At 45.0% G+C, this 24378-nt stretch overlaps 1 protein-coding gene across 1 annotated transcript in view; it reads left to right on the top strand.

The window, feature by feature from the left end:
* The window catches only part of MICU1 (mitochondrial calcium uptake 1), an 84726-nt gene that overhangs the window by 4601 nt on the left and 55747 nt on the right, over positions 1–24378 (top strand). Inside the window, 4 exon segments of the mRNA XM_039554419.1 lie at positions 6415–6487; positions 6489–6577; positions 14548–14740; positions 20181–20343. Coding sequence (XP_039410353.1) covers positions 6416–6487; positions 6489–6577; positions 14548–14740; positions 20181–20343 — 517 coding nt within the window. The 5' untranslated portion in view covers position 6415.

Raw genomic sequence — 24378 nt, 5'->3', positions numbered from 1 at the left:
TACCACATGGTGATATTCAGGTTCTTGGGGGGTTCACAAATCTTTTTCCTCCTTGTCACAGAGAAATTCAGACTTCACCGTATCAAATTCTGAGACAATCCACTGCCTGTCTCCCTTCACAAAACCTTTGTCTCTTTCTGGAGCTGGAATTATATCTCCAGGTAACTCAAGCCTGCCAAACTGTCACCTTGTCAGCCTAGAGAGGCTTTTGCTTTGTTCTCAGGTAACTTACATTTTTCTCTTCCAGAATTAATTTTTCATGTTTATTCATTAGGAGTTAATGCTGGTTTTCTTGGAGCCAGATGAGCCATAAACATTTCTTAAATTTGACTACTCTGAGATATTTTTGTTTGTTGTGAGGTGCATGCAGATGGGTGACTATTGGCTGGGAAAGGGCAGGAACTTCAAGGAGAGTGGAAAAGTGGAAAAGTTAGGAATTCTCAGGGAAGTCACTCCCCATAGATACAGATAGTGCAAGGCAAGTTAAATGGGTCAGGTCATTGGGCAGATGCATTCCCCCTGGCTGTAACTTTTTAGAGGAAAAGGTAAATGTGTTATGTTTCCTACCCCTCTGCCAACAGTTCTTTGATGATCCTTTGCTCCTCAGATTAGTGTGGAGATACCTCTGCTCTGGGGCACTGGCTCGTGGCTGGTTTGCAAAGGCAACCTGATTATTTGGGAATAGCAACTAGCAAAAGAAAATGTCACCTTGCTGATTAGGGTAGAAGTAGCTTGTGAAGCAGGATTGTTATCCTTAATAAAGGGTGAGAAGTTTTTTGGTTGGTTTTTGTTTTTTACAGCTAAGTTACCTCTGACATCTATGGAGGTGTTGCTAGGGAGTTTTTCATGGCTGGGGTTTGCTGTAATGTTTTCTAGATAGAAAAGCCCAAGGAATGTGCTGCATTTTGGGTGGAGGAAGGGAAGGGAAAGCTTTAACCAGGAAAAAGCAGCATTTGCCATTTGTTTCTGTGGAAGTTTATAGCTGCCTCTTAGAAACCTACAGTGCATTGCTGGAGTCTGACTGTCTGAAGTAGCAAGGAAATATTTTATCCTTGCTGGAGGTGCTATTTTCAGTGCTGCTGCAACAGATGGGACCAGTTTACTCTGTTTGGGTACATTCATTTTTCATTTGTGTCTCAAAAGCTGTTCTTCGTGGTGGTTGCGTCCATCCACACTCAGATCCTCTGGTGACTCAGCTTGCAGGTTAAATTTGGTGTTGCTCTTGAGTTTGCCAGATTTCTTCTGCCAGTTTAGTGGCACCAAAGTCTTTCCCCAGGATGTAAACACTCCTGTCTCCCTTTCAAGGGAAGCCCAAACCAGCTACTGTGCTACATCCTTATAAATAATCTAGTTGCAATTACTAAAAATGCTTTATTAAAGCTGAATCTAAAAGCTTGTGTGTGTCTTTGCAATGCAGCATCTTCTCTACTTAGCCCTGAAAATCAGTACAATTATTTGGCAGAATAAAGCAGCTCATGAGGTGAGGGATGTCACTGATCATCCCTGAAAGGAGGCTGAGCCACGGCCGGGTGTAGTTCCAGAGTTGTAGAGTTGGGAATTGGGCATTTTCAGGGCTGAGGATTTTAGGAAGAGGTGAAACTTTACTGCAATGACAGTTAAAAAGAAATTGCCAGGCTATGGCTTAGGTTTCTGCATTGATTGATGCTTGGTAGACTCTACATCAATTTGAATCGTGCTCTGAAACAAATGTGGTTCTTCTCTCCAGCAAAATTAATGTGATCAAATATTTCCCCAATCTCCTACCCGAGGAGAAATTACTTTTGGTGCTAGATTTCATTTTCCCCAAACTGATTTATGTGTCTTGGTAGGGTAATAGCTTCAATAAGATGTGTAATCCTTTATCTCGAAATTGCGCTGGGTAAGCTGAAAATTTGGAGGGGAAAAGAGCAGGAGCTGTTGGGTCTGTCTTGGAAGTGGGGAAGGAGTGGATCCAGACGTTTCATTAGCTGGAATGCACCTCCTGGCACCCTCTTAGGAGTTATTCTTATACACATTTCATGGAATAATAGAATGGTTTGGGTTGGAAAGGACCTCAAAGCCCATCCAGTTCCACCCCTCTGCCATGGGCAGGGACACCTCCCACTATCCCAGGCTGCTCCAAGCCCCGATGTCCAAGCTGGCCTTGGACACTGCCAGGGATCCAGGGGCAGCCCCAGCTGCTCTGGGAAGGAGAAGTCATAACCAATTTTGGCAGGTTGATCCTATGAGATTTTCTTTCCCCCTGGTTTATGGATCTCCATGTTAATGGTGAAACTTCTCTCTTGATTGCTGCACCCTTTCCCTTGTGTATTGACTCTTCCTTCCCACTGGATTTGTTGTGCTTCTTTACCCATTTTAAATTTTCCTTCCCCTCTTCCCAATCCTCTCAAGAAGCCGGAGACAGGAGATCTGGGAGCTATTACCCTCATTCTTCTGCTGTTGGCTCTGGCTTCAATGAGCATGGCTGAGGGATAATTGACAGGGGCTGAGATGGGAACAGGTGAGGGATTTTGCTACAGCATCTGCTGGGTCAGGATGTCTTGATGTGCTCTGGCATCGTCAATCTTGGCTCTTTAATAAACACACAGCTCTAGAAAGCTCTTTGAGTTCTTAGTGACTCCATCTCAGCCCGTCCCTGCAGGAGTTTTTATGCCTAAATAGTGCCTCGTAAATGCATTTTTTTTTTCAGAAGATCTTACTGCATATCAGTATATTTAATTTAAATTTACAGTTGACATTCTGCACTAATTCATGGGCTTACCATGTCCTAGGGAAATTGTTCAAATAAGAAGTGCCTGTGACCCCCTTCTCTGATTAAAACTTAAACACCCACTGGCTTATTAAATTACTGTTGTCCCTCTAACATGCTTGCCTTGCCGAGGCCAGTTTTGACACCAAAATGCTGCTTCAAATGTTTTATCTGCTCTGGATCCCCAAAAGGGCTACACAAAGTTCAGTGCTGGGGGGTACCCAGGTGTGGGGAGTCCCTTTCCCCCAGGCTGGGCTGCTTAGTGCTTTCAGTCTTGGAGCCATCAGCTAATTAGGGGGCTGGAAAAACAGGAGCAAGTCTTTTTGTTCTCTTCTTTTGGTATCTTAAATAGGATGCATGAGTTGAGATCTTCCAGTTCTTATCTGCACTGAAAAAATCCAGAGCTCTGGAAAGACGGGGGGAGAGGTGGACAGCTTGTCTCAATTTCCTTGGAGAACAGATTAGCAGACAGAGAGGATCACTGTTTGGGGAAATCAGACAGCCACATCAAGCCAGAAGGGATGTAACTGTTGAAACAATGTTGCATTTCTTCTTTCCAAGGGACTTGGATGGTCTCAGTTTGAATGGAGCCTGTTTTGTCTTGGGTTGGAAGTGGTGTTTTCCTAGTGGGTTTGAGTCTCTCAGTTGACTCTTCTGCTTAAAATAAACCAAACCTATGCATTGTGGCATAAATAAAAGTAGATGGGTCATTCTGTTCTGGAAAAAAGCTCCAACTATTTCTTCTGTCCAAGGATATTAATTCAACCTCTGACAGTAACTGTAGAGCTGTTCTGAGCAAGAATTTAAGGTAAGGCTGGCTTATCTCTTGGAAACAAAAATACAATCTGCAGATTCCTTGTAGCTGTAGTGCTACAACATCATAATAACTCCAAAATAATGAAAATAAGCAAACATAAAAGTTAAGTGGTTTTTCGTTTTTTTTTTTTCCTCTGGGCTACTTCATTGTATCCTATAAAAAATAATCTTTTATTGTAGTAAATCATTCAGGAATTGGGATTGTTTCTTATTGTAAGCTGTAATCACATCAGTTGATGGGAGTTTTATTCTTGATTTTAGTTTTATTCCTTGCCCTACTGCAGATTGTGGTGTTGAGCTTTTCATTGCTGCAAAGGACAAGATGCTTATTTTTAATCTTTCTAAAAGTGAGCATCAGCTTTCTCAAGTGATCTTGACTTCAGTGCCTGGAGTTTTTAACCAAATATACCAAATATCATGGCACTTTTGATTTAAAAAAAGAAAATTGTGAGAGATTGTGGAAATTGCAGATGGAAAACTCAGCTTCCAAAGGGATTTTTTTTAATTGCTCTGAGATAAGGATGCTCTTTATTTTGGGGCTGTTGTGAGAACTGGCTGCTTTCAGCTCTCTCAGGCAGTTGCTACCAAGTGAGCACTCTGGGTAAACATCCCAGCAGAATTGAGGATGGGGATTGCTGGGACAAAGCGGATAATTCAGTGTTTCTTAAGGCTCAGGCAGAGTAAACATTTATGCAGTGCTAAAGCCAACAATCAGAACTGTTGTAAAAAATCTCTTCAAGCTCCCAAGTAAACGCTCAATTTCATTTTGGCTGATTAAATGATACTGGCAATATTTCCCTTATCCAATACATGTTAGGAATATAAAGCTGTAATTAGGATGGGGAACCCAAGAAAGGGCAACCATAGCTTCTTGAGAAAAGTAACACGTGCAGTTTTTCCTCTGCATATGGAACAGAAATTCATCCCTGGAGATGAAATGGGAACATGGGGTTTGTGTAGAGTGGAAATAATTTTAAATTTGAAATCAGAGTTTGTTTTCATAACCATCTCATTGTTGTTCGGAGCTGGAGACGATTGGAGAACAGCGCCGGTAGCTGGCTGCATTCCATTAAATCTTGAATTTCAAACCTGTTTGTTTGAAAAGGCATAAACAAAGCCATAATGCTGATTTTAATGGGAGTACAGATAAATATCAAATGGATGCTCTTTGGATGGATTCACTGTGAGCACTGGAATTTGTGGTGTTTGCCCATAAACTGGGGTGGGGATGGACAGGCAGCCTGTGGCTTTGCCACCTCCACCACCTCTTGTGCTCCATCCCTCCTCCCTTGTCCCAGGACTGGGCAAAAGTCTTAACCTGATAGGAGAAAAACACTGTTAAGGGATTTGTTAATGATTTTTTGTTACTTGATTGTGCCAAGAAGTCTTCAGGTGCTTCTCCACCATCCCTTGCATTAAAAGATACCAGCCCCCAGAACTATCCGCTGAATATTTTGTGTGTCTTCCCTCCCTCTTCGTCTGTTCCCTTCCCAAATTCCACATCACCCCGTTGTGGAATCCTGACCTGCAGCAAATGGCACTGATAGATCCAGCTCTTTGCAGCGGGAATGGCCTAACACACCACCCACAGGAGAGGTGTTTGCACAAACCGGTCCCGGGATGCTCGTTTTTGGAAGTTGTTTCACAGAACGGTGTGGTGGCATCCTGTGTTGCAGAAGCAAATAGGAGCCACTAGATGTGACTTTATTTTTGTATTCTGTGGTTATTCGCTGCCTGGGAATATGTGAGTAGAATGGCAAGAATGGGGAATAAAAGGAAAAATTAGGCTGCTGCTCCTCTGTTCTGTGATTTTTTTGGGCATTCCTTTACCACTGTGTTCCCAATTTTAAGGCTGACCTTGTGATTGAAAAAATTGCATCTGCCTCAGAAATAAAACCTTTATTTCACAAGAAAATGCAGCAAATTTTCTTTTCAAAGGCAGCATGTGCCCTTTGCCTTCAATCCTGTGAGCCACCAAAATTGCTTTGCCTCCTGTAGCTGGTGTGTGATGAGGTGGTGTTTCTGTGCTTCCTTTTTCTCTGTTGTAATTAGGTTTAGATTTGTAGCTCTGCCTTCCCATTTGTCTCTGTTCCTCTGCACGTGTAGTGGGGTATGGATTGTATTTTGTAAGTTTTGACACTTTGAAACTTGCCCTGTACTTACAGTTGAATAGAAATGTTTTGTTCCAGGCTAGCTAAAAAAAGTGATTTAAGAACAGTAGGGTTTTCTTAGGGAAATTTAAAATGCCTGGGTTGGGTTTTATTTGATAGGTTTCCCTGTTATTTGGTTTAATTTGCCTCTTAAAATCCAGCTGTGGCTTTCCCTCTGGCCAAATGCCTCTTACTTGCTGTAGTTGCTTGTCAGATCTACCTGCCATCTTCCATGCCTTGGAAATTGAGAGGTAGGCTGCAAATATTTCATGCAATCACAGAATGGTTTGGGTTGCACGGGACCTTAAAGATCATCCAGCTCCAACCCCTTGCCATGGCCTGGGACACCTTCCTTCTAGACCAGGTTGCTCCAAGACTCATCCAGCCTGGCCCCCTCCCCTTTGCAGGGATGGGGAGTCCACAGCCTCTGTAGGAAGGTGAGATTCCTTCTTGATGAGGGTTTTGGGGAAAGGCTGAGGAATTGGAATAACACTGGTAAGTAGTTGGATTTGACAGCCAGGTATGTGCCAGTACCTAACGCTTGCAGGTATTTAATCTGTTCATTAGGCAGATTATGTGCCTCTTTCACAACAGGTGATAAACACCCATGACAGTTATTCTGTGAAACTTTTCCTGTTTAGGAGCGGCAGCACCTGGAAGCTTTGGTTGTTTTCCTAAAGCAGTGTTCTCGTTTCCCAGGATGCTGCGGCTGCGGTTCCTGCCCGTGGCCGCGGGGCTGTCGGCGGTGTCGCGCCGTTACCACGGGACAGCCCCGCCACCCCGGGACCCGGCCTAGGCTCGTGGTGGCGGCTTTCCTCGGGACCACTGCAGTGACAGCAGCTGCCAGATTCCTTTGGCAGAGGTAATATACGGGTATCTAATTTCTCTTCTGCCCCTGGTAAGTACCTGCGGCGGGGATTAAGACCTGCAGGAGACTCGGCAAAGCGTTCCTGCTTGTCCTGCTTCTGCTGCATGGGAGGAATGGCTGTGGGTGATTGCTGATTTGCTGCTGGGAGTGCTCAGGGGTGCGACCACGCTCGGGGCTGGCTGAGGCGTTGTCTCACACGGGCTCTTTGATGTGGTTTCCTGCCTGATTTCCTTCCTGCCTGGCGGTTTGTGGTGGTGTGAAGAGAGAAACCTTCGCTTTCGCAGGTTCTGATCGAAACAGCGCATCCAGCCAGGGTGTGCTCCTCTGGTTTTTTTGTGTCTGCTGGCTGCTTCGTGTATGAAGTGCAGCAGGGGAGCAGAAGGGGACAGTCCGTCTCTTGGGGGGAAGGTAGCAGCACACGGGGTTTATGTGGATTTTAAGGGTCAGAGCCTTAGGACACCTCCTGGGCTCTGAGGCTCAAAGCTCATTTCCATAACTGTGGGGAGAAAGGGGATGTTTGGGCTTTCCTGAGGTGGCTCTCACTGAACCCTGGGCCTGTGCCATGTATGAAGTAAAACAGGGACTCCCTTCTCTTCTGTCATGTGGGAGCAGTGTGGCACCAGCAGTGTCACTCAAGCATGTGACTGCAATTAGAGTCTAAAAATAAAGTATTTGCTGAAAGCCTCTGTTCTTTTCATGCTTGTATTCAGGTGATTTATTGCTGGCTTTCTGCTCACCTGTGGCTACAAGGCTCTAGTTTTAATGCAGCGGGAGAAAGGTGATGGGAAATGTTCTGGCTGTTCCTTAGAGCTGTCAAAGCTGGCTCTCTGCTAAGAGGAGTTGCTTGCGTGGAGGAAGAACGCTGTGATCCAGCACAGTGCCGTTTTGTGCTGCATTTTGCTAATGCTCTGCGCTGATGCAGTCAGTGCCTCTGAGGGAATGGCCAGGATAACGCCCCTTTTCCAGCAGGGAAGCGAGCGGGGTTTTTCCACTTAAAACCTTATCCTCAGCATGATCATAAAGTCAGTAGAGTCCTACGTAAAGCTGTCCCAGAAACACGGAGTTAATCACTCCCTTCTGTAGCAGGTTCCTCTGCTTTTGAAACCAGCTACATTTTCAGGCGTTGGTGTTGCTTTTATCAGGAGGATGGTGCTTGTGGTATGTGGAGTGCTGGGTCAGGGATGGATTTCAGGGAGAGATTTTTGGCTCGTGGAGTACTTTGCTGTTTCTTGGGGGCCCTTGGGCACCTTCCTCAGCTGAGACTGCTGATAGAAAGCAGTCAAAGGAGACCCAGCTCTCACCGATCTGGAGAGGCTGACTTGCTGCTATTACTTGGTCTGCCTTTCCTTCTTCTTCCTTGTCTCCTTTGTCTTTTGTAAATTTATAAAGCACTAAATAGAATTGTACAGACTTTCAAGTATTCCTTTCCTGTCTGAGCCATGAAATAAATCCTCAACGTCAGCAACTGTAAAATAAAAGTGCACCCAAGCTTACAATATTAATTACTTGGCATAAAGCTGCTGAATAAAACAAGGAACAAAACTGATAAGTTTGATGTAGAAAATTCTTCATACTGACGTCTGTGGAAGTTTTAAATGGGCTTTCAAGTGGACATTTTAGCTTTGTTTAGAGTTATAAGGGGTGAAGTGTAAATTTCCTTTGTCCTGAATATGTAAATTAGGTGATCAGTAGAGTTTGAGAGTAGGCGAGGACAGAATGTTTGTAATGACATCCTGAGTTACTCAGGTAGTCATGTCCTGAGTTAGTACAGGAAGTAGCAGTAAGTATAATTAATTAGTTCTAACAGGTAAATATGTAAATACTTCTTTACAGTTAAGGCATTAAAGATGCAACAGGCCAGATCAGTTGAACATTTTAAGTTTCTTGGGCTAGATAGGTAGAAGATTATGACGGTGTGAAGAAAGACAGGAATTCTCAAGTGGAGACTGTCAGGTGCAGCCTGAAACCTGTGTGTTTCAGGTGGATTCTGTAGGATGTGCTGTGGTCAGCAGCAGAAGCCAGTGCCGGGGTAAGGAAGCTCACACAAAGGTAGAGGAGAAATCAAGGAGTGAAAAGATACATATGAAAAAATCCCCTGGTTGTATGATGCAAGATAGACTTACTTGTGTGTTCCCTAAGATAGGAGGTGGGTTGGTGGGATGGATCTTTGGTCCATCGCAGGTAAGTGTTGCTCCTGTTGCCTTCCTTGCCCTCCAGGAAGTCCTACTGCCTGCTTTTGGGGGAATGTATCTCCTCTAAATTATTACACAACAGGAGTAGCTAATGCAGCTCAGTTTTCCTGTGGTGAGGAATGCTTAAGCAGTGCAAATAGCTGAGCTTAGAAGACTAATGAAGTTTACCCTTTCTCAGCAATAACTTAAACTCTGAGGATTTCCAGCTGGCAAGAGAAGCAATTAAGTATCTGGGCATTGGCATAATGAACTGAATTAATTGAAATTAATCTTGGTGCAGTCATTGGCTACTCTAAATGAGGCAGTAATATATGAGAAGTACTAAACCTCACAGTCTGTAGCAAGCTTAATGTTTATAAAAAATATTCTGTTACTCATAGTGGTGTAAAACTTGTACTCTCTTGTTCCTGATACCCGTTTGGAGTGTTACGAAATGGCTGCAGATCTGTTCTTCATGTCACAGCCCTTCCTGGCTGAATCTGTGGGCATCTGAAAGCACTTAAATTGGCATTTTGGTGCTGAAGCTTGTTAATCAATCTAATACTGAGTGAAATAAGGGAGCAAAGGTACCTTTGGGGGCACAGAGGGACCTCTGTAAGCAGAGTCTTACCAGTGCTCTTCCTGACAGACTGAAAATACTAAGTTAATGCTTCATTTCTTATCCTTCTGTGAATAAATTAGTGGTAAGAAAGAATAAGGTCAAGACACCTGTGTTGCTGGACTTTGTTGGAGCGAGTCCAGAGGAGGACCCGGATCTGCTCCCAGGGCTGGAGCCCTTCTGCTCTGGAGCCAGGCTGAGAGAGCTGCCGGTGCTCCCCTGGAGAGGAGAAGGATCTGGGGGACCTTAAAGCCCCTTCCAGGGCCTAAAGGGGCTCCGGGAGAGCTGGAGAGGGGTTTGGGACAAGGGATGGCTTCCCATTGCCAGAGGGCAGTGTTAGTTTAGATACTGGGAAGGAATTGCTCCCTGGGAGGGTGGGCAGGCCCTGGCACAGGGTGCCCAGAGCAGCTGGGGCTGCCCCTGGATCCCTGGCAGTGCCCAAGGCCAGGCTGGACATTGGGGCTTGGAGCAGCCTGGGACAGTGGAAGGTGTCCCTGCCCGTGGCAAGGGGTGGAACTGGAGGAGCTTTAAGGTTCCTTCCAAATTAAACTGTTTTGGGATTCTATAACTCTGTTTAAGAATGCATTGATTTTTTGCACCAGTGTCCTGGGGGCTTTAGAGTAATTTGCTTAGAATACCTTTTTAATGGTAGAATTGCTGGAAATATCTTATGCCAGCTGAAACAGAGACTTTAAAAATCTCTCATGTAGTAAAACAAAGGCAACCACATAAATCATAGTCAAGAGGGGAGAAACCTGTTTTATAGCTATAGATGTGTCAGGTGCAACTTAACCTAATGTAGGGGAGAAAAGATGAAAAACTCTAGGTATTATCCATGTGAGATTATTTTTATTTTTAGAGCTCTGCTGTGTTTATATATTGTGGGGTAGAACAAGATGATCTTTAAGGTCCTTTTCAACCCAAAACATTTTGTGATTCTATGGTTTTTTAAAATTCTTTGTGAGAGGTGACACACTCAAGAGACTACCCTTGGGATTGCTGTGCTGAGGGATTTTTCCTAAGACTTCAAGACACATTGATCTGGGAGTGGTGTCTTGAAAGAACACTGAGTTCTCTCCGATGGCTTTTGGTTGCACACTGGGATTTTTCCATGGACACTGGGGAAGGAAGGGATCAGATCCTGGGGGCACAGCCCTATACCCCACTGTGGTGAGCTCTGTTTGGAGATGAAAGCAGCATCTCCTGGATTAAGAAATACCAGACTTATAGCTCACAAGGATATTGGGGTAATGTCAGGATGCCACAGCATGTGTCATTAGTCTGACTGCCTTTGTGAAGTTCTTGCCACAAATTTGCCAATTTATGTCAGTGTTGAGTATGTGAGAGATGAGGAGGGAAGCAAAGTAGTAAAGAGTTCTGTGAGTAGGGTGATACCCTGAAAAATTGGGTTGTGGTTCTTCATAATCTCTGGTGAGTTTCTTATTAAAGTTTCAGGTAACTATTTTAGATGCTGAATAGGGTTGAGCTGAGGGTGAGACAGAGCTCCTTGCTGAAAGTTCTCCTGATCCCTGGAGGTAGCCTGTTCTTATGAGTGTCATGTCCAAACTTGCTTTTGCATTACAGCTTGAGAGCCCCGAAGTCTTAAGTGGCTTTTAAACCTCACTGGGATATCTCCAGATGTTTACATACAGGGAGAACGGCAGCTCTTAGTCAACTGCAGAACACATGTGTCAGGCAAGATTCCTCCCTCCTGCTTCTGGTTTCGTGGCAGCATCTTTGCTGACTCCTGAGTGCCCAGCTTGTTGTTAGATCTCTTACATTTCCTTCTGAGACTGAACAGCAACTGATAGCTGAGTACTTTGCTACTGTCTTCAGGATTAGAATAGCTGAGCACTGTTATCTCTGGCACAAAGCTCTCTGATTTTTTCATGCTGTTCTGCTTCTGTCATTCAAAGAAGAAAAATACTTTCAAGTGGGGGGGTGTGATTCATTGGAAGACCTGCAACTTGGAGTGTTGTGCCAATGCCTAGTGTGAGTCCCAGGATCCTTCCTGGATTATATCCTATGGTTGCATGCCTTTGGCTCTCTTAAATAATGATTCCCTAAGAGAGAATTTATCATTGCAGGCCTCTGGTAGCTTGGTGTTTTTGGGGAGGGTAAGGAACCTAATCTTACACTTGATTGTTGGCTTTCTCCAAGGATTCAAAGGAGATACTGCTAAGTGGGTGGGAAATAGTCTTTGTTTCAAATTCAGTTCACTGGAGGGAAAAACAGTCTGAAGAGATCAGAACGGTTGAAGCATGGCAGTAGGATTCAGGATCCAGGGCAGGCACACTCTGCGGAGAGAGACTGGTGGCTGGTCTTGGCACACAGTGAAGGGAGGCTTTGTATTTTCATTTCCCTTTTGTGCAGAAGCTGCAGCACCAGGAATTCCATTGGAAAGTCAGCCTCGTCAAAGAGCGGAGGGGAGAGTCTTCACTTGCTGAGTTAAGTCCAGCAGGGTCCATATTTCTGGAGCTAGGGGCTTTTTTTTCTCCAGCCATACTCTGACATCTGCACTCAAAGACTTTTTTTGTGTGGGCTGAGTGTGGAAGTTGCAGGTGTTGGAAGCCAAGAATTTCAGCACAGGGTGGTAAAATACACAGAGGAGAAGGGGCACGTAGAGTGCTGCTCCTTCAGTGGTTATTTCAGTGAGTAGTTTGGCCAGTGGCCTGGAGGTGAGGAAGAGCTGTTTAAAATCTTGCTTGAGAAGTAGCCTACAGGCTCTGCCTTTCTCCTCAGAGCTCATTTTCCTGAATGCTGGGATGGTGATCTGACTGTGGAGCAGAGTTAATTACCTGGATAAAGCAGAGGGAGGAAAAAGCCGACTGTATTTAAACAGCCTCCATCTCTATCACTGGAGCAACTGACTTGACAGCCTGATGGATTGAAGGAATGCGTGGGATGTGCTGAAAATGTTTGATTTTTCAATTTCATCTATCCCTTCCCTGGTCTGCTAGCTGTCAGTCAAGCATTACAGGAGCAAATCTTTCCTGATACAGCTATTCTTCAGCATGTTTCATATGGAATAGCTTAGTTGTGGAGATAAGCCATTGATTTCCTATCGCTTTTCTATCCCCTTTTCCCAAGAGACTTCCTGAGAGCTACTTAAGGTGGGTGTCCTGCCTGCACAAGGGCTTTCCATGTCAGTGCTGCTGGTGTAGCCTCAGCTGGTAACTGCATATTCCAGCCTATTGCACAGCTCCTCAAGGATGTGCCAGTGCTGATTGAACTTTCAGGAAAGGCTTCAGCAGAGGTGCCAGTGTGGACTTCATGCTCCAAGAGAGATCAGCTGCCAGACTGTTCCAGGGAAATAATTTCCCTATCTTAAGATTCTTGTGGAGGACCCAGGTTTGGATCCTGTCCCTGAAAGTTTGGTTCAGTGGGGGTCTTAAAGATGGTACTTTGCTGTAGGACTTGCAAACATATGTTGGCAAATTGAGATTCAGAGTCTTTTCAGAATGGAAAGTGCATAAAACTCCATTCTTATGTGAAAAGGCAGGATTAATACTGCTCTTCTCTGACCACTTGTATATTTTATTACATCAGACCCCTGTAATGGAGCTGTGTTCTGTCCCACTGTGGACTAGAAACCTCTGAACCCCTATCTGAGCTGATCCCTTCCAGCCCAAACCATTCCATAAATCATAAAGTGCTTTCTTCCCACCGGTACTGTGGAAGGTGTGCAGTTATTTAGCCCATTCCCATCTGTCTTGTTCTGCGACTGTCAGTGAATTATTGGATGCTGATAAGGAGAGAGTTGTCTTTTATTCTGGTAGCATTTAATTGAGGCAGCACCTGCCCTCATTTCTCCTTCTTGGGAGCTGATGTGCTGAGATTGCTGCAAGCTGTGGATGGTGTTCCTGCCCATGGCAGGCGTTTGGAATGAGAGGATCTTTAAGGCCCCTTCCAACCCATGATTCTGTGATTTCTGGGGAGACAGACACAGACTCTCTTCTGTTAATATTAAATACCACATCTGTGTTTTCCAGGAAACTGGTAGGATGAAGTATGTGTAGCCTTTTGTTTAGAGCTTGGGAGACTTCAAAAATCTTGGTTTGTTTTTGTTTTTCTCCCAAGGCAGCCCTTTTAAAACAAACTCACACAGCTGTAAATGACTACGTTCATAGTTCCAGGCAGTACCAAAGTGGCCAAGGAGCAGCACCTGTGTGTAAGCTCCATACCCTGTGATTAGTCCAAAACAAACCACCAGGAATGCAAAGCAAAGGCAGATTTGCTTAAATTATGGGCAGGCTGGAATGTTTCCCTGAGCTCTGTTTGAGTCCTTTAGAAAGAGTAATAATTTTGTCAAACCGTTGGCTTTGCTGCTTGTGACATGTTAACGGATCCTCAGAGATTGTAATTTCACTGATGTTAATGGGGTCTGAGCTCTGTCTGATTCTAAACTGCTTTACAAGTAAAGCATGGGAAAGCCAGAGCATTGTTTGGCTTAGGGATTTATCCTGCTTTTTATTTAATCATCCCATTGCCAGTTGCAGTTCTGCGAGTTGCTCCTGACTCTCACTTGAAGTGTTGAGTCTTGGTCTATGAATGGAGTTGCCTGAAGATCTTTGTATTTGAACAGCAAGGGAAAAGGGGTCCTGTGCTCTGCCAGAGTTTTATTTTCACCTTGAGGATAAACAACTCCAGTTTTGTTGTCACAAATCTTGCAGCACTGGTGTTTAGAAGAGTCATTGGTGGAAGAAGGGGATAAAACAGCCTGTCAGCTGCTGGAGATAGAAAATAAATCAGCTGAGCTGAAACAAAAAGGTTGTTAGTCCTGAGTCCTGCAGTGCTGATGGTAAAACACATTTCTGTCACTTTGTATATCTTTTTGAGGAAGCAGAGGTGGAATTTAGTGCTAGAGGAGGTATGATATGCCCTTCTCCCAGTGTTTCTTGCATGTCTGGTTTTTGGGAGAGGATGTGATAATTCACTGAGTGATTTGGACTGAGAAAACTTACTGTGACCATTAGTCTGGGTTTTGGTGTGGGGTGGAAATTGGATTACAACAGGGGAATGCACACTGTGTTCCAAGGGGGCTTTTGCTTTGCAGCCCTCCCCACTGAACTGTAGCCAGTGTTTCACTCGGGTAGAGCCTGGCAGGACCATTTTGTTGCAGCCTTAGCACCACTCAGTCACTTCCTAAACAGGTGCTTTCTTTCCTGGGACAGGGCCTACGCAGAAGACTCGTCCTCCTCCGTCAGACACGGCCCGAGGGCAGAGCCGGGGGAGAAGGGGAAGCACGAGGAGGAGGAGCAGGAGAGCAGCGGCAGCCAGGGCAGGCGGGCAGTGACATCGTCGGGCGATGAGGAGGTGCCGCCGGAAGCGAAGAAGAAGAAGCGCTCTGGGTTCCGGGACCGCAAGGTACCAAACTTGGGCATCTTGCAAGAGAGAAAACTTGCTCTGTACCTGTCTTTATTTTCTAAGAGACCTCACTGTTTTGGGAACCTACTTTCTTGGCATGTTGCCATGAGTTTCTGTGGGTTGAAACTTCTGTGTTTGGAAAGCACAATATGCTGATCCTCTGAAATGGAGACCTCTTCTCCCACCTCCGCTTGGATGTCCAAGATAACCAAGGCTCCTGCTCTGATGGCTGTTAGGATGGTGCATGCAAAGCAGGGAGTTGGTGCCAAAGCTTTTAAACCATCTGGGACATTCAGCATGTGTGTCTCGGAGTCCATCTCTTTGCCTGTGAATATACACAGTGCATGTAGGAAGCAGTAGAGGATGAATGTGGAAGGGAGGGTTATAGGAAAGGTGTACTTTAATTCTTCATTTTATTATTCTGTGCAAATGTAGTTGTTGAAATACAGCCTCAGTCCCTCTTCATGGTTAGTCCTGGCTCTCTCTTGATGCTTCTGGCTATTTCATTTTGAGATCAAACACATTTTAAAGAGGAGGAAAACCTGAGTAATAAACTCTATTGTTAGCTTGTGACCTGCCTTCACTCTTGGGCAATTCCAGGAGCCCTGTGCTCCTCAGAACTGACAACTGGTTTGGCACTGTCTGAAACCACTGTTATTAAAGGATGTCCTGTAACTGGGAGCTGGCAGACAGCAGTATTTTATTTTTTAAGCCCATCTGGATGTCAGTTTTATTGGTCTGTGTTGGATGATGTAATATTGTTGCAGCACCAAAGAGGAGAAAGGAACTGTGCAGAACATCTACTCCCATTTTGTTAAGATTTGCTTCTGATAATTATTTTTAAGCCTGTATTCTGGAGGTTGCATCTCATTACCTGTTAAATTGTGGATGGTCATATATAGTGGCTTAACAGCTTCTCATGAAAAATTAAGAGCTGTTTCCTTTGAAGCTGCTGAATTATGTCAGTTCCTGGTCAGAGTAGATTACACAACTTGAGATTTCAAATGCCTCGTGGTATTTGGGGCTCCAAACTCTCTCCTGTTGTGACATGTTGGTGGCAGCTCAGTGAAGTTACATAGTAAGATACTGAGCTGAAATATTCAGAATCATCCAGGAATGTGGGTTCTTGGAAGCTGCTACTTTTCATGGCAACTGGGTGTCAGGTGCTCTGACAACTCCAGCTCTTGCCAGTTCCACTCAAGAAAAGCAGGTTATTGGTTTTTTCCAGTGTCAGCAGATGGAGGCAGGTTGCAAAGAGCAAACCACAGTCCACTTCCATCCACACTCTTATTTTTGAATACAGTGAGTGTAAAGATTGATTTTTGTCTGACGTGGCTGCTGGCTGGGGAAGCCAGAGGAAGTTTCTTTAGAGGCAAGGACTGTTCCAGTTGTTAGAGATGTGCCTGTGTTGAACAGCTCTTTCCTTCCCAAACTAGGCAGGGAGGAATATAGCCATAATTTCCAAATAAGACACAAGCCAGGTGTGCCCAAAAGACGGGAATAGTGTGTGGCCTGGATCCCTTCTCATCCCAGTCCGCCTTCCTCCGAGAGCAGGAACTCAGGAGCAGCGATTTCCTTGGGAACAGCCCTGTTCAAGACAGCCCTCATCATCTTTGTGCCAGCACAAGCCTTTTCTCTGCAGCCCCGAGATAGAATGTACCTTGTGTGGCCTGAATGCCAATGTTGCAAAGCGCCAATAAAGGCAGGATGTGCCAGCTACTCTCCCAGGTGCCTGCTCCGTGTTTGAGCGGCTCTGCTGTGGGCTCGGTGTTTGATCAGCAGCTGCTGTGGTGAGTCACCTCGGGAGCTGTGTTTGAATGTGGCCAGCTCAGATGGCAGGGGAAGGTGTGCCCCTGCTCCTGGCTCGAAATCAGGGCTGCTCCCAGGATGTGCTGCTCCCCTAATTGTGTCACACCTTGGGGATTCTTGACTCTTCTGCGTGTGTAAGAAAACCCCAACAAACATCACCACCCACAGTAAAAACTCTTCCCATAATGAATTGAAAATAGCGTGGGATTTTCCTTGTGAAAAAATTAAGCCTAATTGGAAGTGTTTAACACTTGTTTGTTATCCTAATATTGCTCTTAATTAAGTTGATGATTAGCGGTGAAGCAATAAATTAAGTTTGACATTGCTGTTTTGGATAGTGATGCAGTGAGAGGGAAGCTGAAACACAAACCACTCTCAGGTGTTGGGATTGTGTGTGGCTGGTTCCCAAGCACGTGTTGTCTGAGCGTTGTGTAGGTCTTGGATGTGTAGGGCAGGAAAGGAAAAAATTACTTGTGTGCCTGCATAGTTTGAAGGCTAATGAGCTGTAATACATGATGGGGGGGCGGGCTGATGGGTTAATTAACTTGCTAAAAGTGTTGGCATGCAGCAGCAGGGCTGACTTAGCGAGATGTACTGGCAGTGTTTGGGTCCTGCAGGTATCTTGCCTTGGGATGTTTGTTGTGCCGAGCTTTCATTTGGGTGTGTGTCACAGGAGGAAGCACAAAGAAAATGAGTCCTAATTAATTTATCCTATTAAGATGTGTGCTGTTGCATGGTCAGGGAGGCCCTGGAAGTGCCTTGAGATGTTAATTTAGAGCTTTATTTTCATGTCTGCATAGGATTTAGGGTTTTTTTCTTTTAACCTGAGGCTTAGCATAAACATTGACAGTCTCAACAGCATCTTCATTCTTGTAGAGCAACAGGGATTACTTGCTTGTCTTTCTCCTCTAGTACATGCTCTACTAATAAATGCAAAAAAGGGATTTTCCCCTTTGGGTCATATCATCTTTCTGGAGGTGCCTGATTATGCGAGGCTGCAGTTCTTGGGGGCACAATGAGAATTTTGGCTGGTCTTCCTTGCATCGAGGACTGGTGTGTACTGGGGAAAGGTGAGAGGTCAGGAGAGGAGACTCTTGCCTGGCCTGATTTTCTGTGCAGGTTGCTTTGAAGCAGTGCAAAACCCCTCACAAGTGGTGGTTGTCTGCACCCAAATGCGTGGGCTCTTATCTCCACATCTGGGTAGGGACCAGGGCACCCACTTGATGTTTAGCACCCAGACTTGAATAAGTGAGTTTTTTGCCATTTGCAGCATTTTGGCTGCTCCCTTCTTGACCTGGCTTCGTGTTGCACCCAGCCTTGCAGACAGAGGGATGGGCTGTAACATTTGTCAGTTTTTGCCAGCTGATTAGCTCATTAGCAAGAATGATGTAATTGAGTTCAGCTGCAGGCAAAAGGGAAGAAGTGTGGCTGCATTTGCTCCGTTCTTGTAGGGAAGCTTGTGGAAGAAGGGAGATTTCAGTTGTGATGAAAGCAGTCTGTGAGATGCTAAAAAGCAGTTTAAATTCTACTTTTTTGGTCTAGCTTGTGCATTTTTGTGCTGTAAGCTGAGACAGGAAATGTGGTTTTGAACCCATGTTGTTAGTAAGCTGTTGTTGCTTTGGAAGTAGTACTCTAGATGCTCTAAACATGAGGAGAAAAGCACCTGACAGCAACAAGACTGACAGTAGCATCTTAGCAGGGCCTTAAAATGGATACAGAGGGAAGAGCCATTGTGGATACGAAGTCAAGTGGGATGAAGTGAAACGTGGTTTTACTGGCAGAAACGTCAGGACTCCTGTCTCTGGTGCAGCAGTGGGGTTGTTGAGTTGTGCCTAGCTGGGTTGAGGGAAAGCCTTCGATAGTGCCTTGCAACAAACTTTTCCACGGGCTTGGAAAATTTGGCTAGTGAGTTTTTTTTAGCTAGAAAGCAGGCTGTGTTGAGGGGTTGCCATGGATGGAGGATGCTGGTCATGGTCTGTGGTGTCTGCTCTTGGCTCCAGTCTGGGGTTTCATACTGTCCTTCGGTTTGTCTTGCTTGAAGGTAAAAATACTGAGCTGCTTCTGGCTGATTAAGCTGGGTGGGGTGTTATTCATGAGATCAGGTCAGGCAGGAGGGAGATGTGGGCCTGTACCCACGAGTGGAAAGATCACTTTGGCATAAGGAGCTGCCTCCTGCCAGGTGGGAGCAGTAGACAAAGCCAGAAAGAGGTGGGAAAGTGGGTATCATCTTTTGCTGGGACTTGGAGCTTGGCAATAAAGCAATTGCCTGCATTCCAATGCCCTTATCTGTGGAGAACCTTGTGAACTGAAGCAGTAAAAGCGGGATTAGGTTTGTTGATTAGAGGTGCAAAGGGCATAGGGACAAAAACTTTCTCCTGAAGGAGGGAGGGAGGGAACTGCCTGTAGTGGTTGATGCGAGGACATGTGAATTAAGGAAAAGCTGTGGTGGTGCAGAGACAAGGGGAGAGAATGCTTTAGGTATTGTCATTCTAGATAATGTCATCTGTGGTTGCATTGCTGGAGGTCTGAGCTGGGGCAGATAAAGAGGAGACTGGCTTGCTTTACCAAAGCCTGGCTTGGGGGATTCAAAGCATTTGGCCTGTTTTATGCCAGAAATAAGAAAAACTAGAAGAGGGTGTTTTCTGTCTGATAAACATCAGGCTGAGGAAGTTGTTTGACTTTAAGGACAAGGCTGAACCAGGACCGAAGCCAGGAGTGATCTGCAGCTGCCTTGGCAGTAGCCTTGATCTTGCTTGTTCTCTTGCAGTACATCATCAGTTGGGCTTTTTCCCTCCTGGGGCTCTGGGCCAGCTGCAGGTTTCAAGTACATTATGGATTGTTGAACATGGCATATAATGCAGGAATGAAAAGCTGAAGTAAGGAGGAAAGTTTTCCATGCTAATACATGATGAAGTGTAGGTGTCTGTGCCTTTTTCCACCCTTGTGGCCTTGTGTTGTGATTTTGTTTAGAAAAGCTTTCTATTGTCTTTGATTAATTCCGGATGTGTGAGGGGAAACTGATTCTAGGTACAAAAAAAATCACTGCTGGCAGAGTTAGGAAGAAGCAGATTGGTGGGGAGGACTGAGTTTCTGGGGAATTCTGCCAATGCGATAGAAAAGAGGAAAAAATGATCTTGGGTGACTGAGCAACCAGCTGTGGTGCCAAGTGATTTTTTTTCCAGGACTCTGCTTGAAAGTAAAGGTTTCTCCCAGCTTTCCAAGACTTTTTTCTTTTACTTCATATATTAATCACAAGTCAAACCCTTCAACGCTGTGGTTAAAATGTTGGGCTGCTTTAGATTCATAAATGTGATGCCAGTGCTTTTTCTTATGCTCATGTTTTTAAAGCACCTTCAGGGATTTTGTGAATTTGTTTTTCTTCTGCCACCATGAAGAGTCTAAATTTATTCATAATAAACATTTTTAGTGTTTGTTCTTAATCCTGGGACATTAGCAGCTGATATGTCCAATTTTCATGGTTGTTCAAAGGGTTTTTGAAAGGAATAATGCCAAAAGGGTCCAGAGTTGTGTTGTTGCATGCAACTTGTCCTGTGGCAAATCTCTTTGAGGACTTGAGTCACTGTGGGGCAGGAACAGTGCCCATCTAATGCTGGCTAAATCTCATTTCCAGGTGATGGAATACGAGAACAGGATCAGAGCCTACTCCACGCCAGACAAAATCTTCAGATACTTTGCCACACTGAAGGTCATCAACGAGCACGGCGAGTCCGAGGTTTTCATGACCCCGCAGGATTTCGTGAGATCCATCACCCCCAACGAGAAACAGCCAGAGAGTGAGTGGTGTGTGGGTGGTGGTCAGGGGAACTGGTACTCCCCAGTCTCTGCTACCTGGTCTTTAAACTTCCCAGCTCTCATTGCCAGGGCTAGAAAGCATCTCCTGAAGCTCTCCTGCTCCAAGCCCAAAATTAGCCTGAGCCCTTTCATGTTTCCGAAATGCTGATGCAATGTAGCAGATCTGGCTGGTGTGAGCCCTTGAAGAGCAGATGGGATGCCTTTCTCCTATATTTAATAGGGAAAGATTACCTTTTACTGGAACACTTCCCAAACCTACAAAAGGAGGTTGCTTTGGCAAGGAGAACCTCAGCAGTAAAGGTTAGTCTCAATGATCTTAGAGGCCTTTTCCAACCTAAAGGGGTTGAGGCAGTCCCGTGTCAGGGTAGGGCTCATCTCTGCCATCTTCAAATTCCCTGTGGATTAAAGACAAACACATCACTTGTGATAGCTGGGGGGTTTGGCAATCAACAAGTGGGAGAGTGACACCTTGCTCTTGTCTGGAAAGCTGTGTCCTGAATATTTGGTGTTGGTGGGGTGTCAGGAGGTTTTTGTCTGTGTTCCATTTTGGAGGAGATTCATGTTTCTTGGTCTCCCACGTTGCATCTCAAAGAACGAAACAGTCTTTTGTCAAATTAAAACTCCCCTTGTCTCTGCAGACATTAATGAAGAACTCCAGCCCCCAAATGTTAGCTTTTTGAGTGTGGGGTTTATGTCCAAATTGTGAAACTGTTTTGATATCTTAGATGACAGCTGCTAAATAAATACTGTGTACCCTTGCGCTTAGAAAATAACAATATGAAGCGTGTGCAGGAGGGAAGAAAAAAATAATCCTGGCATTAGTGTTTGAAGCATGTAGGTGAATTGATATTTAGGTTTCCATCAAGGCCTGGAAATGGCTGTAGTTTCCATGTGAATTAATGGCTGTAGGTTACCATCCTGTCTATCTGCAACTTCTTGAACTGCTACTTGGAAAAGCAGTAGCACCTGTCTGGAAGCTTAAAAAACATCCTGTGTTTCATTTCAACACATCTGACTCCTTTTTTAGTTCTTCCACGTGCTTGGTGCATTTTGAGGTGTGTAAAGAAAATAGGTGGAAGAGGCTCAGCCAACACCTCCTTCAGAGACAAGCAGAGGGGACTAATGGGAAATAATAACTCATCAGTCTTAGCCACTCACTTCCCACTGTATTCCCATGGTTATCCTGGCTGTTGAAATGGCCCCGTGAAGCCAGTCACTGCCTTTAAGTGCCTGCAAATGCTGCCAGTCAGTGACACACAGCAGCTTGTAAGGGAAGAAAGTGGCCTTAGGTGCTCTTGGCAAATGGAATGGGATGGAAACTGAGCTTGGGCTGCCCATCAGCAGGCAGAGCAGGAAGGTAGGCATCTCAGATTTTGAGTTGAAAAATCTGTCTTCAGAACTCTTACTGTTGTGGATTTACTTCTAGATGGAGCTGCTCTAGGGTGGTGGTTCCTTATGAGCTCTGTACATCATCACAATCACAGTAAATGGGGTTTTTTAATACATAGTGAACAGTAGAAGACTAAAACACTTATTGCTACAATGAAGTCAAACCAGCCATAAATTTGTTCTCCAATGTTTTTAAAGCTGGTAGGAAAAAACAAAAGAAAGATGGGTCTGGTTTTCAGATCAGAAATTGAAAACAAAGAGTGCTACCTGCTGGCCAGATGAGTTCTGTGCTTCACACCCTGCTGGTGCTTTTGACTCATAGGATAATTTAGGTTACAGGTTAGTTGGGAAATGCTGGGGCTGCTTTTTCCATGAGTCACGACTTGGGTGTGCCCTCCACTGGGGCTGGAGCATCCTGCCTTCATCCCAAGGTGTTCCTTGGGGTTGTGATGTAGCCTGGTGTGCTCCTGGGAAACCTCTTTGAGGTAATCCTTCAGTGTGCTCAAGCTGCAGTTCGTAATTTCAGGGAGTAACTTCTTGTAAATGCCTCTGCTGTTTTATGGAGAGAAAACACTGTGGAATATAAGTGATCTGGAGTAATGAGGTAGCTGAGTCCCTGCTGTATTTAAACTGCTCATCTACTGTGAGGTATCATGTGCCTGATTCATTTTTATGGATTACGTAGGGGAAAGTTTGATTTATTGTCAATAAAGTCAGCTTAATTCTAGCCTGTGTTTTGCTAGCTTGGGGAAAATGAATGCCAATTCCTCAGTTCCTGTAGATTGCTTTCTCTGGTTCAGTCAAACTTCCTGCCACAGCATTCCCAAGTAGGCAAAGCTGTGCTTAAGGAATGACGTGCGCTTGCTGAGCTTGGAATGGTTTGTCAGAAGAAGCCAAAGAATGGCATTAAACTTGAAAGCCGCTTTAAAAAAATAATTTCTTTCTGTGCTATCTGGGAAGTTCAAGTGCCAGGAGAAGCGTGGGTGGTGATTTCTGCTCCCTGCAGTCCTGTATTATTTTTTTTTCCTCCCACATCCTCTTGTACCTGAGAGATAAGTTTGCTCCAAGAGTGGATGGACAGGGATGGATGGCTGTTTCCTACCTGGTGCTTCCTTGGTACCCTGGTCTCAAACCTGCTGAAAATACACTGAAAACCCTCTGGTGCGAAGTGCAAGGGTTCCCTCCATTTCCCTGAGATTTTCTGGGTCCATTCTGCACTGATTGTTTTCCTGGGGAAAGTGAGTATTTTGGAGCATCCTGGACTAAGAAGGAGCTGTGTCATGTTCAGCCAGTATCAGTTTTCTTATGGCCTTTGCAATAAGGATTGAAAGAAGTAAAAAATACTTCTTGTATCTCATCCCAGCATGCTGTAATTGAAGGCAGGTTGTCTCCAAACCAGTCCTGCTCTTCCATCCCTGTATTAACCTCGCTGGTTATCCCAGACTCCTGCCATAGGAAAAATGCATTTCAAGTTTCACCACATAATGAGCAGCAACTCAGATATCTGAGCCCTTGGAAGGTTTTTTGTTTGAGTGTAAGAAACCCCAAACATGCTGCTGAGTGCAGCCAGAAGCAGCAGCTCTGCCCCTGCAGGCTCTGTGCACGGGATGGTGATGGAGGAGAGGAGCCGTGAAGGACGGAGCTGATTCCTGGTGGCTGGATCCGAGTGTACAGCTTGTTTCTCCTGTTAGAAATGGTTTGTTTTCCGTGTCTGAACTTCATGAGAAGCTGAGCACAAGCTGGCTTCTGGAGTGGATTATTTGTCATTTTGATTAAAGTTTAGAAATACGGATCTGATCTCCTGTAGAACCAGCCAGGAGCTGTGACAAGCACTCATGTGATGGAGAGGGGAGAACTCCCTGGGCTGGTACAGATCCCTAAAGTTACACAAAGTGTTCAGCTGGGATATTTAAGACCTAGTAGGAAGCCAGAGATTCTGGGATTCCAGTCCTTCAGGGAGAAGTCGTCAGGAAAAGGATGCCAGTGAGAGGTAACTCAGAGGTACAAGCTGGGGTTCTTTTTTTGTGGAATTTTTGTGGAAATATGTAATTCCTAGGCAAGAATCGTCTTTGAGCCTGTCATGCCTGACATGAGACCCCAGGAAAAGAGCCAAGGAGGAGCGAGAGGTGCATTTACATGTATGCTTATGTGCTGAAAGTCAAATAAGTGAGGGCTTCCCATACAGGTGACAGGTTGGTGTGGCTGATCAGGTGTGTTAGGAAGGCATGTCTCACAGTGAGACTGACTGGCTTGTTGGAGCAGGAGGAGCTAGATGAGAACAAGTCCCGTGGTCCTTCATTCCTGGAACAAAACAGTCCTGCACTTGAACACAAGCCCGAGGCTGTTGTCCCCTGAGAAATCTCAGGCAGCTCATTGTTTGCTTGCAGGTTACATTTTAGATTCAGAGGGGGAATACTCTGAATACAGCAATCAGAAGCTGGATTACAGCTCTGGAGGGGACAAGTTGCATTTTCTCCTGCAATAATATGCCTGTGGCATATCACAAGCACAGTTAGCAGGCTCTTCAGTCTTCATAATTAGCCCTTTTATTCATCTGCTGGCAAAAAAAAGAGTCCATGTTATATATTAAGCAGTGGGGGAAAAAGCAGATCATGAGTGAATGTTAC

This window comes from Corvus cornix, chromosome 6 (genome assembly GCF_000738735.6).
Source record: "Corvus cornix cornix isolate S_Up_H32 chromosome 6, ASM73873v5, whole genome shotgun sequence".
Lineage (NCBI taxonomy): Eukaryota > Metazoa > Chordata > Aves > Passeriformes > Corvidae > Corvus > Corvus cornix.
The sequence above is the reverse complement of the archived record's forward strand: the minus strand, read 5'-3'. Positions and strand labels throughout refer to the sequence as shown.